Source organism: Myzus persicae, unplaced genomic scaffold, assembly GCF_001856785.1.
Source record: "Myzus persicae strain clone G006 unplaced genomic scaffold, MPER_G0061.0, whole genome shotgun sequence".
NCBI lineage: Eukaryota > Metazoa > Arthropoda > Insecta > Hemiptera > Aphididae > Myzus > Myzus persicae.
The window spans coordinates 708,958-728,813 of record NW_019102308.1 but is presented as its reverse complement, the minus strand read 5'-3'; the positions used below and the strand labels follow the sequence as shown (position 1 = coordinate 728,813).

At 28.8% G+C, this 19,856-nt stretch overlaps 1 protein-coding gene and 1 long non-coding RNA gene across 5 annotated transcripts; both read right to left on the bottom strand.

Moving 5' to 3' along the window:
* Positions 1-2,468: 2,468 nt before the first annotated feature.
* LOC111031784 (eukaryotic translation initiation factor 3 subunit I) lies at positions 2,469-5,912 on the bottom strand. 2 transcript variants are annotated; one of them, XM_022311872.1, is made up of 7 exons: positions 5,767-5,912; positions 5,569-5,682; positions 5,227-5,473; positions 5,009-5,158; positions 4,280-4,407; positions 3,339-3,539; positions 2,469-3,265 (listed from the first exon to the last, which is right to left on the bottom strand). In XM_022311872.1, exons 2-7 carry the CDS (start codon positions 5,569-5,571, stop codon positions 3,017-3,019), a joined length of 978 nt encoding a protein of 325 aa, XP_022167564.1. In that variant the 5' UTR covers positions 5,572-5,682; positions 5,767-5,912; the 3' UTR covers positions 2,469-3,016. The 2 variants fall into 2 exon arrangements, with proteins under 2 accessions (XP_022167564.1, XP_022167563.1); XM_022311871.1 differs by having other exon boundaries at positions 5,569-5,912.
* A 3,096-nt stretch (positions 5,913-9,008) lies between these two features.
* Positions 9,009-13,277, bottom strand: LOC111031823. Of its 3 annotated transcripts, none has more exons than XR_002604246.1 (7): positions 13,042-13,277; positions 10,454-10,652; positions 10,083-10,353; positions 9,840-10,000; positions 9,557-9,757; positions 9,351-9,495; positions 9,009-9,076 (listed from the first exon to the last, which is right to left on the bottom strand). It is a non-coding gene; the product is annotated as an uncharacterized LOC111031823 (long non-coding RNA). The 3 variants fall into 3 exon arrangements; XR_002604244.1 differs by having other exon boundaries at positions 13,084-13,277; XR_002604245.1 differs by having other exon boundaries at positions 9,883-10,000; positions 13,084-13,277.
* Between the last annotated feature and the right edge of the window lie 6,579 nt (positions 13,278-19,856).

The window sequence follows — 19,856 nt, the reverse complement described above, 5'->3', positions numbered from 1 at the left end:
TGTACCTACCACGCATGGCCGTGTTAAGGGGGGTAAAGGGAGCATTTGCCCCCGGGCGCTACAGCTTGGTAAAGTCAAGAGGCACCTTGGGAAAACCCCTGTTGGTGACTCCTCAATTTATATTTATAAAAATGTTAATGAAAAAATTACGATGATTACTTCCTTAGTTACATAGGTATTTATAAGGAACTATGTCATTATGTCAACTGTCTGTTTTATACTTTTTTGTCCTACCAATAATAAAATAAATATTAATATAGGTAATTCAATTTTATGTAGATACTAAAACACAATTTAATATAACTAAATTAAATTTAGATAAAGTCTTCAAAACTATAACTATATGATAGCTTAATAAACCGATTACCCACTAATTCTAGGCAAGGTTAAGGCATATTGTAATGCACGTTTAAAATGAATCAAATTAGCCATTTTCGTTCTATTAGATTTGTGTCAAGACAACATCAGGATCATCAAACAATGAAAAATATAGATGATAAACTTTTGGAGTCTCGAAAAAAAGTCATCCTATCCTTTTTCATGCGCCTGAAATATTAAATAACGTGCGAGGAAGTCAATAAGTGAAGGATCTAAAGAAAGGAAGACCGTGGAGCTTAAAAACAATTATAATATGTTGTCTTAAATTGTGGTACCTACATGATTTAATATACAGTTGAGTATCGACTCTCGATAACTCGAATCTCGAGGCCAGAGGGAAATAAAAATAATTGCGAATTGTGTATTTTCGAGTTATAAAGGTAGGTTCTCAAACACAATTTGAAAACATTTCAAGGGGCAGGCAGGAAAAAAAATAGAGTTATCGAGACTCTACTATATGAGGTACAATATTCATCCTCATCTAAGTATGTACAATGTGTTATGTACATCATATTATATTATAATTTATAACTGAAATCGTATGCGTAAAAATAAAGGTAATATAGTGATATTAGCATTTTTGAGCTCTGCATGAGATAGGTACCTAACCTATTTGATTGAATTTAATATTTAGTAAGTGATGGTCGACTACTATTTAGTTTATTAGTCATGATTGTTTTATGGGTTAATTACTAAGAGAACTTACTAGGTACCTTCAAAGTTTTCTTCCTATAGTACATGACAATATGATTTCTTTGTATAGTTATTGTTGTTGGGTACCTACATAATATTATTGAGAGTGGTAAACTTTTTTAAAAGTTTTACATACGTAGAATATAGTAAATACTTTGTATTTCGTTCACATGATTAACTACACATTCACTTTTCATCAAATTCACTTATTATAATATATCTATTAGCTATTAGTTATATAATAAATTAATAAATAATAACAATCATACAGACAAATATCATCTATGTTATGTCAGTTTCTTTTTTATACTTTGATTTTTTATATTATTAGTACTTATTTTATTTTTAGTTATTTATTTATGATTCATAATTTTCTTGAAAAATTAAAATATTAAACAAAATTTCTTACAAACACGGTTACTGTTAGACATATTCTTGATAAGTGATAATATTGTTAATTGTTATGATAGTTCTACCCCGGAACCGGGTTGTAAATTGTAACATCTTAGATTCAATAATATAATACTATAATCGTTTTTTACAAATCCGGGAAATCCCTAATCAGTAATTACTAAGAGGTTTTTAAACATACTTAAGAAAAAAAAATAGTAATGGTGTGGTAACTTCTTAATATTATATTACAGTTAGAAATTAGAATATTATGCAGAATAAAGATGCATGGCTGGATATAAACTGCATGGCATAGGTACCATTTTCGACCCTTATATTTTGTCTATGCAATTGGTATGAAACCTATAAAATACATAATGTCATGCTTGAATAATATGTAGATACAATTCTTTACTTATCACTCAGCTTTCTTGAAATGATTAATAATAATAATAAAATAAATTTCCCTTTTTGCACTACCTGTTTAATAAATTAACCCCAAGGTACCTTTAAAATATGATCACAGAAATGAGAAAGTATCTTAATAATGCGCAACATTCTATTAATTTTTAATTTATTCCACATATAAGACTAAAAATAATTTCCAAAAGCTGTATTTCAGGGGTCTCTAATTAATATTTTTGAAGAGCCACATCAGAAATCTGGAGATTGTTCACAAACCATCAAAATATTGTTAAAATCGATAAAAACCAGTGAGCAAAAATGATAATATAGATATAATGATAGAAAGTGGATTTTTAAAATAAGTTTTTGGTTTTTGGTTTGGTCTAGTATTTTTCATTTTAATAATAATATAATATAAAATTTGCACAGATTTATACATAGTAGGTAAGTATAATATGCGATAAATGGAGAAGAAAAACATGAACAGAAGGTATATGATTCAGAAGCCAAATTTAAGGTGAACAGAAATTTTAAAAGTCAATGACTGGCTTAAATTTGTGCAAATTCATTAAAATATACAATAATTTTTGTTTACATTCAAATTTTGTGTTAAATAAATAAATACTGTTAATATATATTTACATAAATATGAACACAAGTACAGAATATATGTGCATAAGCACATTTACAAATGTATTTTTTTAAATATATATTCCTATTTCCTTGAGTGTACCAAGTATAGTGTTAGTCAATGAACAAACGATTATAATATACAGACACGAATATAATAGGTACATGGTATTTTAAAAAATGTCTTTAAATACTATAAAAACTTTCAATTTGTATCATGCATCATTTTTTTAAAATTAACTGACAACAATAACAGACAAAAATCTGCCTAAGTAGTTATTTTTCAAAATAAATGGAGGGCTGCAGATATTCTGCAATAATTTATAATCAAAAATGAAAAATTCATTATAATTAAAAGTTATATCTATGTGGTTTATATTAAGAGCAAGCAACATCTGTATTTGTTGTATCCATCTCACATGAGCGTAATATAGCAAAATTACATTGATGTTTAATATTTTGGAAGACATTTTTTTATTTTTTTTTTTTAAATTATTGACACTAACACTTAAATAAATAATCAATAATCAAATCTAAATTCTTTGTAAGTTGGATCAAATGATTGCACCCTAATGAAACCATCTTCTCCGCCTGTACTGAAACTTTCACCATCTGGATGGAATGCTAACGAATTTATTGGACCAAAATGACCTTTTACTCTTGCAAATTCTTCTTCAAATATAACATGAAAGAATCTGGCATCAAATTTTCCTGCTTGTGCTGCCGTTGTTGTTACATCCATAGCATCTTGACCACCACCCAATACCACCTTAAAAAAACAACAAGCAATATTGTTAAATGTCAATGTATAACATAACACATTTTATTAAATATAAACTAACATGATCATATATAGGTGAAAGTGAAGCACTGTTGACAGGGCGTTCAGTCACATAGACTTTGTGGACCGACAAATCGTCAACATCAAATAACTTTGATGTTTTGTCTTTTGATGCAGTAACAAACATTGTACCTTGTCGGTTTTTTTGCATGTCGTTGATTGATCCTTGATGGTCTTTTACAGTTTCTATGCTTTTTCCAGTCTAAAATAAACATTAACATTATGTATAACTAATAACTATATATAGACAAGTCTTAATAACTCAAAACACTCAAATCCCCAAATTGTTCCATGTCCTTTGAAGTTAAAAAAATAATACAGTCATATAAATTTGAAAAATAATCATTTCAAATGCATATCCCCCTCGATTCTAGTTATTGACACGACTCTCCAATATAATACAGTGATACCTATATATTATAACGGACAGGTCTATGGTAGATAAGCTTTTGAATAATTTTAATGACAAACCTATATAGGTGTCAACAATTTTATACTTTAATGAAAAAAAAGCCAATAGTAAACATAAATACATATTGATTGAAGGAACACACATACATAAATATAGTTAATTAATAATAATACATGCTTGACACATACAATTATGAATATATGCAATTAATGATATCATTATCGGTGATATAGGGGTATGTAATCCAGTCATAATCTATGCCTTAACAACTAATTCTGCTGCGTATAGTATTGTATAATATACGGATGTAATTGAATATAAGTTTGAACTAAGATTGTTTTTTGTTATGAAGGTATTGGGGAGAAATATAACTGTGTGTGTCCATAAAATAAAAGTCAGTTATAAAGGTCAAAATATACATTGCAATACATATGTTTGCCAGGACTTAATCATTTGTTATTGTGAGAGGTGTCCGTTAAGTCAGGTTTCACTGTATATAATAATTTCCATTTCTTATAGACTAAACATACTCTCAAATCCCATTGAGTAATAGCACCATCTTCATGTCCAGTAATGATTGTATGGTCCAATGTACCCCAAATTAAAGAAGTCACTTTGGAATCTGGCACAGTCATTCTTAAAATTGGAGCGCTGCTTTCTATAACATAATAATTAATGGTTTAATATATATAACGTTTATTAAATAAATACATTTAAATAAGTTAAATATAGTAATAGTGAATAAGTTCAGTAGGTACTAATTGTTTTCAAATTACAAGCAATATATTTAAATGATCTAAAAACACAGAGATAACAATTTTGAATACATAAATATAACAAAAAAACTGAAAATTTGATTACATTTTCTTTTTTTGAAACAGTAGAAATTATTTATTATTTGTTTATTCAACATATGCTCAAAACATATTCATAATGAACATGAATTCAGCTCTAGTGATCATACTTAACAGTTAACACAATGCTATTTATCATCAATTATTAGACATCTAAATCTTAAATAATTCATTTTTAAATTGTATTATCTTGTAATACTTTACTTATGTCTTACATGTCACTAAGTATAACTTATACCTAATTGTTTTATAATGTTATAATATATGAATAATTATTGAATTAATTGGAGTAAATCTTTAAATTCCCAACTTGATATTAATTTACTAACTTAAAATTTTGAATTTAATTGTTATAATTAATCGGTTCAAATTGTATGTGTTCAATTGGTAAAAGCAATAACTTACTAAAAGATTCGTCATCTCGAGCATCCACTATAAAAATTTCACAATCTTGTTTCATAGCCTGATCTGTTGAATAGCTGGCGAGATCAGCTGAGTAACTGAATGAGCATGTACGCACAGCTGAATTACTACTAATATTACCAATCTCCACACCTGCAAATACATTTTAAAAATTATTTACTTACTTTTCAGCTATTCAATGAAAGTTCCAATATCATTACCAGTAGCAACATCCCAAAGCCTTAAGGTGTTGTCAGCAGCTCCGGACAAAAATTTTGTGGTTTTCCAATCGACGTCAATACACCATACAGCTCCAGTATGGCCAATGTACGTACCAAGACGCTCTCCGTTCAAAGAATACCAAACGTTTGGTGTTACGTCCTTAGCAGACGAGAACAATATATCACCCTCTCTGTTGTATTTAATTTGAGTAATGGCACGCTCGTGCCCTTGTAACATTAAAGGTTTCTGTACAACAAAATAAAAACATATTTATTTATTAAAATAAATGTCTTTTTAGAGACACTGTAAGCTAAAGTAATGAATGCTGAATAGTAGCTTACCATAGTGAATGGGTGAAACGATTTATTATAATTATATTTGAAATATTTATAACTGTAATGCAGGGTACGCAGCTATGTAGTCTGTAGTGTCCAAAAGTTGAGCTTGTTCCATATCTGAAAATTTTCCGGCAGATTATGGTTAGTAAGTGATAATATGATTGCAACGGCCAATCAGAATACGATAAGAGGCCCACGCACGATAGACGACGTCACGCTGTGAAGTGTGAACCCGGCCTCAATATTGAAAATTCACAGGCGTGCGCGCGTATACACGTATTGACTATTGAAGAAAACAGAAAAACTTAGTAAGATTTAAGAACCGGAAAATCACGTGATACCACGTGACAGCGTCCGATGATAAGGCGTAAATAAAACAGTTTCACCAATTATTATACATAAGACTACAAATTATACGGTTTGAAACACTTAACACGCCGCACTGGTCTTAAATATATACATAATACATTGTTTAATATATTAATATGATTTAATCAATAATATATAATTCTATTATATATTAAATATGTCATGTGTGTGGAAAAGATACATCCCCAGTCCCCACAACTCAACTCATCCCTTTTCAAATCACCTAATTAATTATTTTATCACCGTGAACTATAGATAATATATATTATTATATGGTTCGCCTCTATCACCATGATCGCGTTCATAGCTGAATAGATATTAATTTTGATATTGCGAAGTGCGAACTTAATAATATCACTGAGACCGAGTAATGCTAAAAAAGTTTCCTTTGTCACAGTTACTGCGTTTATAAGTAGAAAGTATCTACACAGATGCGCATTAGTGTTATGGGATTTAAACGCATCTTATATTTTAGGATTAAAGAGAAAAGTCGTAAATACAGATATTTCGGATGATAAATAATTTGATTTACCATTTCCACTAAAAATTAAACAAATATTAACTATATGCATTAATCATTTATTTATTTTTAGTTTATAATGCACTTAGTAGCATGACAAGTTAAATATAATTTATGCTTTGTAGCAGATACCAAAGTGTAATAAATTGCAAAGGTATGGTATTCGTTGTTCATCAACAGTTGGGAGTTCGGCGTATAATATTAGTAGATAGCGGTATAACACTTTCCCGTTCCGCAATGAAGTACGACGCACGAGCACAATATATGTAAATCACACACGACTACATACATACACTTTTTGGTCGAAGGGGTCTTATGGACCATAATCAACATTCGATATGAGCCCGACTGACGTCAGGCAATTAAAAAAATTAAATTTCTAGACTCCTTTGAGTGCTCCCCTCCACGGAAATCTTTAGTAAAAGGCGAAAGATTTTTTCGTATTGAAAGGGAACCGGAGTTAGTTGATCAGTGGTTTTGAGGTGTATAAGTATACTTTACGTGCTGCATAAAATTATGAGAATTCTCGGAATATGCATAACCAAAATACATTATATTTGGTAAAAATAAAAAAGTAATTAAAGCATATATCACTTCGTTGTATTATAAACACATATTAAATATTCGAATATAAGATGTCTATTACTTTTGAAGAAAAAATCATTGCATTTTTAATAAAAATGTTCATTTTTCTAAAGACCATGTGTTTCCACGCCATCTACCGGATATATAGTTGGCTATTATATCTACTACAAGAAGTCTACTTTAATGTTGTTTTTGTCCGCTTCAATAGCAACATTCAAACCGCTGACATATTTTAGGTGTGTCCGTGATTCAAACAATATACTAAATAAATAAGAGAACTAAAGAAGTATCTAGTATCTACTTGTTCAGCGATTAAGTCTTGAACTCTCTGTTTTCTCAAATAAATAATAATATATTATATTCATGATCTTTTTATGCAATATATGTATTCTTCATATTGTCAGTAAAATGAGCCATATTATGTATTTATTTAGGACACTAAAATTATTAATAGTAATATGTTAGGTACCTTTGTACTATATTATAGCCTATAGATATTATTTAATATAGTATATAGAATTATATTTAGAATATTATACATAACACACGTATGGGGTAGTCAAGGTAGGCATTTGACTACTCTCCAAACTCCCACACCCCATAAAATATTCAATAATATTATCTTGATAATGAATAACAATACTAATATATTAGGTATGTTTGAAAGTAGACAAATTATTTTAATATAAATTATGTGTGAATAAGAATATAATATTTAAGTGTATGTCATGTGTGTTTGTATGTTAATGTGTTATATACAATATACTTATGTATGACTTCCTGACCAGCAATGTCTGCGCACTCTTATGATATTGTACACATATTATACAATAAAATTTAAAATTATTCTAAATTATGACACTAAAAAGTAGAGTATTATTAGTTTTTTTTCTTGTCTACGGCCCAGGTAAAATTTTTCCTCGAGCCCCCATTTGGTGACATCTACCTTAGATAATATACAATAGAATAGATAGAGCCATGGCCTAGGGATAAAAAATATTATCAATGATGTAAAAGTTAGCGATGAGTCGCCAGGTAAGTGGGCAGTGGCCTCCATTGTGAGCTAGCAACTAGTAGCACATTAATTATCTCAACGAATATTTTATTCTTGTGTTATTCAGATTTCATTTTATTTCCAATTCAAATCAAGTTATAATTTTGTTTGATTTAAATTAAAATTTTTAATTTTTAGTAGCCAGTAGGTAATTCTAAATTTCCAAAAAAATTGTCAATGTTTTTAAAATAGTTAAAATAAACCCACCAAATACTAAAAAAAAAAAATATAAATTTGTTTTTATGGATAGGGTTGGATGGCCAACCTTATTATTATTATCAGCTATTGATTTTGAAATAAATAAAGAGTTTTGTATAACTTCTCTTTATGTTTTTCTTTGTACTTTGTTGTGTGGATAGTTTAACACAGTGGTACATTCTTATTTCTATATAATATAAAATGAATATAAATCTTATTTCAAAACATTATTTCTACAATAGTTATTAGTATAAAAAAAGTAATTTGTATAGTATACTAAAAATATTTTAGTTTAAAAATTCATAGATTCATAATACTTGAGAGTTTTTCAAATAAATAACTACATGATACATAATAAAACACAACACAAGATTTTAAAAACAAAAAATTATATTATGTTTTAAAATATATTAATACACTGATCAACAAATAGGTATTTATCATAACATTTATAAACAATCAGAAAGGATTTAACAAATTAATACTGGTCCCTTAAACATTATTTAGTAACTCACACTTCCGACTCGCTATCATTCATATTTCCATTGAAATCTACCAAAATGGTATTATTTAAATTCTTCAGTTAGGATATTTTTTTTTCTTCATTTGGTTAATTTAATCTGCCATAGATGGAAGTCTTTTTGAGGAGTCTGCTTACTTTTAAATTTAAATATTTAATTTTCTTCATCATTGAATACTTCGATATTGAGCTTTCCTCAGAGAGGCAAAATCTGGAATAGTTCTATTGCCTACAAAATATTTCCGCAGCTTTCGGTTAGGAGTATCTAAAACAAACAATTTTAACGGTTTGTATAAAAGATAATTATAAAAAATAAACCAATTTTGTTATAAAATTTAACATTATAGTGAACCTACTATAGAACTTAGGTTAGAATACTATCTAGATTCTACAACATCTTATTGGGATTTATTGATATTTAGCTTTAAAGCAAGATATGATAATTTATACTTATAATATATTACATAATTAAGACTCTCTTAAAAATTAAATATCAATAAAAGCCTATGCTATGCCATAGACTACTCTTTGATAGATACCTTTAAGTTTGATAATAGGTTAATCCATTCTTATAGGTTTTTTTAACAACCATTCATTTTAAAAGTGTCCATTTCACTGTTTTATGTTGAAGCAGGCTGCTCGCAAATTTGGTATGTTAGTAACTCGGGCATTTTACTCAAGGACCTGCAATTTTTAGTTATAATTTAAAATATTTACTTAAATATCATTTTATACATTAACATACGTTGATTCAAAAGATTCTTTTGATCATTTTTCAAACTTTGTGTGAACTAAATTTGGTTTTAAAATGTTCAGTTAAGTTTCAGCTTTGAAATAATCTTTGTCAAAATGGAGAGCACAAAGTTTCCTAAAAGGCTTGAAATCTTCTTTAGTAAAAATACTAGCTATAAGCCATAAAGACCGTTTGGATTAATTTTTGGGAAACCTAAACAATTAATAGAAATAGAAATTTAATTTTAAAAAATTAAAATATTAAGCAAGTATTTTAAATATAATATAAGTGATACAATTCTTGGATTTATTTGTTTAATGTCACAGATAAGACTTAACCAATAAATTCTAATTTATAATCGTCCAAAATAATTGTTGATCAGATGAGCTCTTTGAGTAACCTCGTTTACATCATCTTCATATTGCTGTTCGTTAAACCCATTTATGTTGTTAGGATCTGAAACAAGGTTTTATGTACATTATGAAAATAATTGTAAAAATAATGATGTTATATTGGAAAACTCAATTGTGTATCTTACTATGAATCAACAATTTAAAATCTAAGTTTTCTTCTGCATCCAAATTTGTTGTCGATTCTTTAAACATGATTGCAATTTTATTTAGAGTACATGTGGACCTCAATACAGCCATGATGGTGTCCATATTTTTTAATCGGATTCCGTACGCCAACATAGGATATCTTCTTTATAGTACTCCAAAATATCTTTCAATTCCGTTCCTTGTTCAATTTATGTAAGTGGAATTAGCAATAGTGTCAATAGATATTTTAAGCATGATAGCCACTCTCTCCTAAAATATTTTAAGTATATTAATTATGAAGGTTAGTGGTATTTTACCATTTTATAAATTCGGTAAATCAAAAAAACTATTGAAATTTATTTTTTCTTACCTACTAAGAGATAAATAGTATAATAGAATACTCCCTCGATTCAAATTCTGCATGTACTCTTGAATTTATAAAAAGTGTAACTTTGTGAGTTGAACTAGGCCAGCAACATTGGTTATAGACAAATTTGCATTGCATATAACTTGTACATTAACTGAGAAAAATCCTTTTCTTTTTCGAAATACTTCTGTGATATCTCCTCCTATAGTAATTAAAATAAAATGTAAAAATCTTACAAAATTATTAAAATTGTATTAATTCATAGTCAACGAGTGATTGTATTTATTTTTACATGGCTACAATCTATAAGCCCTATTATTCTAGGAAACTTGGCTACGTTATAGAAATTGTTGGCCACTTCAGACATCTGAGTTTCAGTTTGTGGTAATTGAAAATTAATATTTGTAACTTAAAAATATTATGATAGGTAAGTATTAAGTAATTATGTTTGCGTACTGAAAGCATAAAGGATCTATGTTAAGTACAAGTATTTAAATTATAAATATATGAAATAGTTAATAGATGCATTATATTTAATAATATTCCTACCGGAGACAAATAGCTGTTGCTACTCTGACTATTATCTTACATATGGTGGATAAATGACATCCCGTGAACTCGCCAACACTAATCAAATATTTTGCTGTTGCACAGAATCTCAGAAATGTTAATAATTGGCTTATTGGAGAAACTGACCTGTTCCTAAAAATGACTTGAAAGTAACATATCTAGTATAAATTAGGCCCATTGTAATTTTACCCAACTAGTGGCATACCAATCTATAGGGAACAGGGGCACCTCCCCAAAGAATTTTGCTATTGAAGTAATAAAATAAAATATTAGTTCTAAAAACATTTATATATGATTATAATACATACAAATTTGATAGCTACTAATCTATACAATGTATATTGTATACTGTACAGTACCAACATTTGAAATATATTGAATTGCTATGACTAGTATTTAGATTTTATTTATAGTTTTATAGTAAGATATTATTTATTATTTTATCCTTCCCTAAACTTGTTTATTGGGTATGCCACTGCTCCCAATCAAAATCTTTCATAATTTTCATGGTGGTTTTAGTCGAAGTGGAAAATACTTGTATGAGCCAGATGAACCACATCTACTTATTAACTTAAAAATCTGTTGGGTGTTCAAAATCATCTTCTATTAACTCAAGAGTGAAAACCTATGTCATCAGGTGTTGAAAAATAATCAGATCTTGTATATACTTGACGGGGTAACTCAAAATAAAGAATATCCATTTCAGTCTTGTTATTGTTTTCCAAAAAATCAAGTAAGAAGCCTACATTTTCCAAATGATCATTCATAGCTTTGATTTCCATTATATTATCTACTAAATATAAATTAAAATAGTACACTGTTCATTTGTAAGGTGTACAAATACTCAAGAAAAACAATTTTGTTTTAAAATTTAACATAATTTATTAGTTATCAACTATAAAATATCAGGTTATAAGTGGAACTTAAAACACTTAAGTCGCGGTTATTTCTACTTAACTTAAGGTTGACTTAATGTAATTTCAGTTCAAGTTTTTTGTCGGTGCAACATACTTAAGTTTTAAGTGTTACTTAAATAATGTTAAGCGTTACTTAAATATTAAGTATAGCTGGTACAAATAAGCATTAGTATTCACAATTTTATAAACCAGGTAATCCATTCAAGTGTCTATAGGTACTCATTATTTCCAAAAGTTTTTTGTAAATATTTTTTAGATAATTTTAAGTAATTTCAAAACAACATTTCTGAACCAAAAAATTAAATTTTTTACTATTTTTTTATTTTTTTTTTAAGTACTTTTTTGAATGACACCATATATTTTTAGTTCTATGCTCTGAAGCAGAATTTTATGTATATTAATGTTTATTAACTATCTTCTATATATATAAGAATCTAACTTGATTTTGGAGACGAAGGAAACTGGTTTTGAACCCTCATTATAATAATAATAATTAACTAATTACCTACCAATTATTTTCATATATTCACCGATAACGATGTCTGTTTCTTTATTTTATTTTATAATCGTTGTATTATTTGTATAGCCAAAAAATAGTCTTATGTTTTTAAATTAAATTATAAAAAAATAATTTCTTCCGGAGGAAGATCGGGCAGCTAGTCAATGTATAAAAATCAAATTTTGGGCAAGTAGTTCATCAGTCGTAAGTATTTAAAATTTGTTGAGCGGAGTAGTTGACCAAACCAATCTTTTAAGGGGTACTGCAGTGGCCCTGTACCTCTTTAGTTCACTGATGTAAACTTATAATGGTTATAGTTACAAAGTTTATAACATTATGACTAATGAACTAACTATCCGAAATTTGATTTCAAGTAGATTCAAATATGTACACCAAATAATAATATTCTGTTCTGGAATATGGAATTAAAAATGTACAGTACATTAAAAAAAATAAAAATCTTAACTAATATAGGTAACAATAAAAATAGTGAAAAATATATTTTTCTTCCAGAAATGTTGTTTGAAATGACCCCAAATTTTGTAAAAAAAGTATTTTCGAAATAATTGTTGTATACACGTATAAACAGATCACCTGGTACCTACCTGTATAAAATGATGCAATATTATAGAAAAGATTTGACTTACGAGTGTAGAGATACTTGGGGTTTTATATGGGGACTTCAGATAAAATACACACCCTCTTGTATTTTTTTTTTTGGTGGCCATTATCCCAAAAATAATTATTTATATTTAAAAAAAGAGTTAAAACTTAAAATAACTAAATACTAATGTTTCGATAAACTCGACAGTTGGAAACTCAAAACAAATTAACACTTTTTATCAGAGATAAATTATCAGTAATCTTATCAGTTATTACTGAATGCATTGGGATAAACATGCGACTAGTTGCTGCAAGCGTATGCACAGTGGAGGACATTCACCAGACGACTCGTCTAGTCGTCTGTAAGTTGTAACGTCATATTGTACGTCAAAATAATTGAGCGGTAGCCCGTGGCTCCATCCATTGTATAATATTATGTTATGATCTAAGGCAAACACATAATATATAATATTAACATATTTATAATATATTTAATATATATTAATATGGAAATAATATGTCAATGTCCTATGATAGAATGATCTATTATCTATCTAGCCCTTGCCTTTGTCCTATAAGGACTATAATACTAGATAAAATATATGGAGGTATGAAGTCGGTAGGTTCCTAGGGTATAATGTGTTCCATACTACCGACTACAATTTATAATTTCTACTTTTCACCTATGCATTATACAGTGCCTAATGTAAAACTTAATTATTATTATTTATCTATTTTAATTTCAAATTTGTATGACTTAAAATATAATAAGCAATAACATTTATTTTCACTAATTGGTAATTTTAGGTGCCTATAGCTGTTCTTTGAAATTTAAATTGTAGATTGTATTAAATTAAATTAAATAAAGCCTGCCGCTGGGACCTAGTTGGTAGTATAAACAAAATTAATGTACTAATAATTATTTAGTTCCTTAAGGTTAAGGACTTAGTCATCTTTAGGTACCCAATGTTATAAGTTATAACTTAAAAGTATGGACATGTACTGTGCTTATAGTGTATAGTTAAAAGTGTTTGATGTTTTAATGCACATTAATAATACATTATTGAGTTCTACTTTTATACAATTTAATTCAGGGGGGGGACGAGGTGACCGAGTGGTCTGACTCTTCCGCTGCGACGCAGCCGGTCGCGGTTCGATCCTCGGCCACCGGGCGGCATTTTTCTCCGGACAATTCGCGGTGACCGGAGAGCAAGTGCTGCCATCCCCCACCCCCGGGGCATGGCAGAAACCTACGGGTGCCCCATTCGAAATTCTGCCAAAAACAAACACACACGTGTTCCCCCTACCGTTCCAAAAACCTACAAACCATCAATACAAAAAAAAAAAACCTACAGTACCTACTAATAGCTAATGGCCTCAGTTGCCGGGCTCAGGATCAATTAAAAAAAAAAAAAAAATTTAATTCAAGAATACGTAACTAAAGTCTAAACAATTGTATTTTACAAACTTCAAATTTTATAACCGTAATATAGATAAAGGATAATTATATTTTAAATTACAACAAAATAATCATAATCTATTTTAAAACAATATTTGTATGCATCAACTTTTAAAAATATATCATTGTTAAACCAATAAAAGCATTGATTATTGGCGGCTTATTGTTAAAAAATATAGGTCATACAGTCGTAGCATACATAATTCCAAATATTAAATATCCAAATATTCTTAATAGGTGTCTTGTGTCTAGCCGTTTAGGTAACTCGATTATAAAGAAGGTATACTAGTACCGTTATACGTTAGTTTTCTGTCCTAAATTTACAATTACTCAAAATGCATATTTTTAATTATAACTCCACAAGTTGTGATGAAAGTTCCACCTACACAAAATCGGTTAAGAAATTCTATTATGAATAAAATTAATAATAGGTATGCAATACAATTTTACCAATGTTATGGTCAAATTTATCAAAATTGTGCTATAAATATTTTTGGGATAGCATTTTGCTACCCAGTACCCACCACTCGGTACCAACCACTTGGTTTATATCTGTACAAAGGTGTGACTAATATACACATTGTCAATGTGTAATGTGATACAGATAATATCATAATTATCAACAGTGCGTGTGTTTACTGTGTGTCTGTGTTGATGTATTCAGAACCCACTGTGATGGCGTGATACACTAGTACGTATATCGGATACAAGTCACACGGCCCTATACACTCATTCCTGCAACGTAGGTAGTGGAATTAAAAAGCGATAAAATAATTCTAAACAGTATATTTCAGTATAACTGTAGCCTGTAGGTACTCGAAAATCTGACAATCGCATAATTTTTTTTACCAATAAATTACAACGCCAAATATATTTTGTATCTACCAATATAAATGGATAAAAATCAAAAATATTTACAACATATAGATGTACGTTTTTTATACAGAAAGTCTAATGTCTAAAGAATGTTTGAATTATTTATTATTAATTTTTTTTTTTTTTTTTTTTATTGATCTTAAGCTTCGGCAACTGAGGCCATTAGCTGTAGTAGAATTTGTATTGTAGGTTTGTATTGTATATTTTTTGGGACGGTAGGGGGGAACACGTGTGTGTTTGTTTTTGGCAGAATTTCGAATGGGGCACCCGTAGGTTTCTGCCATGCTCCGGGGGTGGGGGATGGCAGCACTTGTTCTCCGGTCACCGCGACTTGTCCGGAGAAAAATGCCGCCCGGTAGCCGAGGATCGAACCGCGACCGGCTGCGTCGCAGCGGACGCGTCAGACCACTCGGTCACCTCATCCCCCATTTATTATTAATGTTTGTATATATTTGCTACCTTATAGTAGGTATTCAATATTCACAAAAGTTAATGGTTTGGTACTAAATTGAAACGAGAATACATATTATACAGTGAAAATAAAAACTGGTCAATCATGAAGATTGTTTACCCATTATTGATTAATTTTATAATTTATACTAATGTCTTAATGGTCATAATTTGAAAAACTTTTTTTTAGGTACATATTTGTAGTGTGTTGGTATTTACCATTGACCTATGGTTTATATGTACTTACTGTCTTACTATACTTACCTACTCTGTTATCAACTATAAATCTTATAAATGTTTATAAATCATAAGAAATGAATACACTCCATCATACATTATAACTGCTGTCAATATTGGTGTTTTTATAACTGAAGTAGGTATCTAGATGCCTATTGTTGATGCCTATTGTATAGCTGGTATTAGGTATTATTCTAACATAATAAATATTAATGAAAAATATTTATACATACTTAGGTAGATATCACAAAAACAATAGATAATATTAATATAGTTAGTAGGTAATATCTAATTCCATCTTATGAGTGATTATTAAATTAATAGGTACCTATATGACGTATGTGGTAAATGGTAATACACTTATACCAGTAATACTTAACTAATACGAATTCATCATCAGATTGACAGATTATTATTATACCTAAATGTTTAATCAATTAAATCAATTCAACAAAAATATTTTTTTCACAAGAAACTTCGTTATATAGACAGTTAAGTTAGTTTTTATTTTGATATTAGTATATTATACATTGTCTTATAATTATTTACTCTATAGCTTAGCTTTCGGAGGTACCTACGTGTATTTTTTTACTTTAGTGATTGTATAGGTATTCACTATGCACTATGTACGTGCCAATTAGTGATGTATTACTACAATTTTATCACTTACTTACGTGCTATTTTTCTAATTAAATTTAATAATTCATTTTAGCATATTATTCTGTATATTTCTACAATTTGTATATCGAATTGCACATAAGCTAGACAGTAGACGGTTCGTAGATTAGGTACCTACCGAATTTACTGCGTAGTGAAATGCCAGAACATATCAAATTATTTACGTACTATATTGTGATGTATTTGTACCTTTGCCTGTATATTGTAGCCTTTCACTCATTTCTAAATTAAAAGTGGTCAACGTGAGTTGTTTTGGTTTAAAATTATATTCAAATACCGACCTACTGTGTTAGTGTGTTAATTGTTAAATAATAAGAACCGAGGAACTCGCTCTGCTGGTTGCTGTACGCATGTATATAGTATCTACTCAATACTTGCATTGGTTTCGAATGTACCCAGGTATAGGTAAGTTCTTCCAAAAGTGGATCCGGAATCTCTGTACAGTGGGGGCACTTAAATTTAAAACAGTTTTATGATTTTCTTTGTGAACCAGAAGGGCACTTTCCCCCAGCGCCCCCCTTGATCCGCCCTTGGTTTCTTCACCCGGCGTCATTCACTAGGTACTCAGATCACAATAATGTGGATGTATTAAATTTGAATTTATTGATAAATCATTATTGTTTACAAAAAAACAATTCTGATCCAAAGAGATCAGGTTGGTCAGAATTAATTATTAAATACTGGATACTAGTATAGATAAGTTTAGATCTAATCAAGATGACGTAGAATATTATCTTGTAAAATGTAAATAGGTTCATGAATCATGAGTATATCTAATATAAATAATTATAAATTAGTCTTAAAAGTTTATTGTGTAAAGGAAATATACAGTCATAATATCATTGATTAATGATTATACATATAGTGAAATACCTAATAAACAATTTCAAGTCTCTTACGATAGAGAGTTTTTTAGTTACAATAAAATTGAAAACATATAATAACTCTTTACCAATTGAGGAAAAAACGTTAGGTAATTTTGGTTTAGATATTTTATAATAATTTTTTAAACATATTTTGAACTTAAAAGTTAAAACATTTATCGAAAAAAATTGTAGTACCTATCTATATATATTTTCGATATTATGTAAATCACTGTATGGGGGCGGTGAGCGCAGCAGCCAATAGTCTATATACCTATGGGCTATAAATCACGGACGATATTATTAAGTGCGTTGCTATAAAGTATTAACTAAGGCAGTTTGGTGTGGTAGGCGCCGTACGTCAGTACTCAGCTTCTAGTTCTATGGCAACAGTGGCTTAATTCAGTGCCCACTGTCCATAAACCTTTAAAATTTGGATTTAAGTTAATTCAAGTTATACAGTAATATAGTATTTACTATATACTAGAGTGCCTTGATAGATATAATCATATAAATAAACCTAATATATATATACCTTCATCAAGGCATCTACTATCAAGGCAGTAGGCACTAGACACTTCACTATATTATACTGTAGGTCTATAGAGTTTTTTTAATTTCCATTACAATAATTTTTCATAATTCATCAATGAGCACAAAATATATTTTCTATGCACCGTCGCACTAATCATCGACATTTATTTATAATGCTGCCATCTATTATAGTGAAAAGTAAAACAAAAATGACACGTTAATATTCTTTAGCATTCTCACAGACATATTAGGTTATTATTATTATTTATTATCTCTATGAGCATTCTACATAGCTGGTGCAATACGTTGTTATCGACTCAAATTAACAATACTATCTTTATACAATTTAATATATAAATAGATATTTGTCTGTCGTATGGCTGTGTGTTTGTTTGGTAGCTATAGAGGCTCAAAAACTACCCGACCGTTTTCAACACTTATTTTAATAGATTCCTTTTTCCTTGAAATCTGAGTTGAGTTTTCAGCTAACTTTTTTAACTCCTATGGTAGGGAAGCTGAAGCGTTGCCCACACATTAATGTAGTTTTTGTCTCACGAAAAAAAAAAATTTGTTTATTTATATCGTTTCTTTTGATAATAATTAGTAGAAATAGTGTATAATGTACATATTTTTACAAATATATTTATAAAGCACAAATCTTTGGCACGGGCAATGTTGGGCAGGACAAACAGAATTACCTATATAAAAATGTACTCAAAAATGGCAAAAATAAAATAAAAATAAAATATTTGTATAACATGGTAATATAAATGTACAAAATATCTTCAAAATTAGAAATAGAAATTGTATAACTACTACGTCACGTCGTCTCCACTCAAAATCGTTTTTTGTATACAATGGTTAGGTATTATCATTGAATTCAGATTGCACACATCCATAACAGTGACCTAGGCAATGGTACCTATAATACTATACATAGGTACTGCTGGTACTTTCCCGCAGGGTTCTTTTTAATTTGTTGTGCTACAGCTAGTAGTTACAATGATTAATAAGGAATTCGATTGTAGTTTGTGACTTTGTGTGCATATAATATGTAGTATAAATAATAATTAATAAATACTACGATCGTATAAATGTATTATTTTATCGGGTAATGGGTGTAAAATGTTTGATGTTTATCTGTGCTATACCTCGTACCTATTAGGTATCGTATAAAATGACTAATGCAAAATCTATTTCATGTTTTAATCGTACATAGGTATACCCAAGTATACCCAGGTATATAATATATAGGTATATAATATACATATATTATGGTGTTAAAACAACATTATAATCACAACTTATAGTTAATGATCAATAACTAAGACCACTTGCATGTTTTTGTCTAAACATTAAATAATATTTAGATATTACTATATTACTATTTTACTAGATGGATCAACATGAATTTCCTTTTTTTCAGTGCTATAACAAATTTAAAGAAAACGTGGAGTATACTCACTCATATAGTCATATACATATATTTTTAATTCTTTTATTTCTTAATTTGATGCACATTTTCTGAAAACGATTTACTAATTTACTATTATTTGAATAGATTTAACAAAAATGTACATGTTTTCCTAGTATTTTATAATTCTAAATAATAGTGGGTACTTAAAAAGTAAAAAATTCATATGTACAGCATAAAAATGATTCATTTATTAAAATCATAAAAAAATTTAATCTCATATAGGTGGTCATGGACCATCATAAA

Coding starts and splice junctions, on each gene's coding strand:
- LOC111031784 (XM_022311871.1), bottom strand. Junction 5,159..5,226: donor GCTTTGGGATGTTGCTACTG/GTAATGATATTG, acceptor ATGTATTTGCAG/GTGTGGAGATTGGTAATATT. Junction 3,540..4,279: donor TTACTCAATGGGATTTGAGA/GTATGTTTAGTC, acceptor TGTTTATTTTAG/ACTGGAAAAAGCATAGAAAC.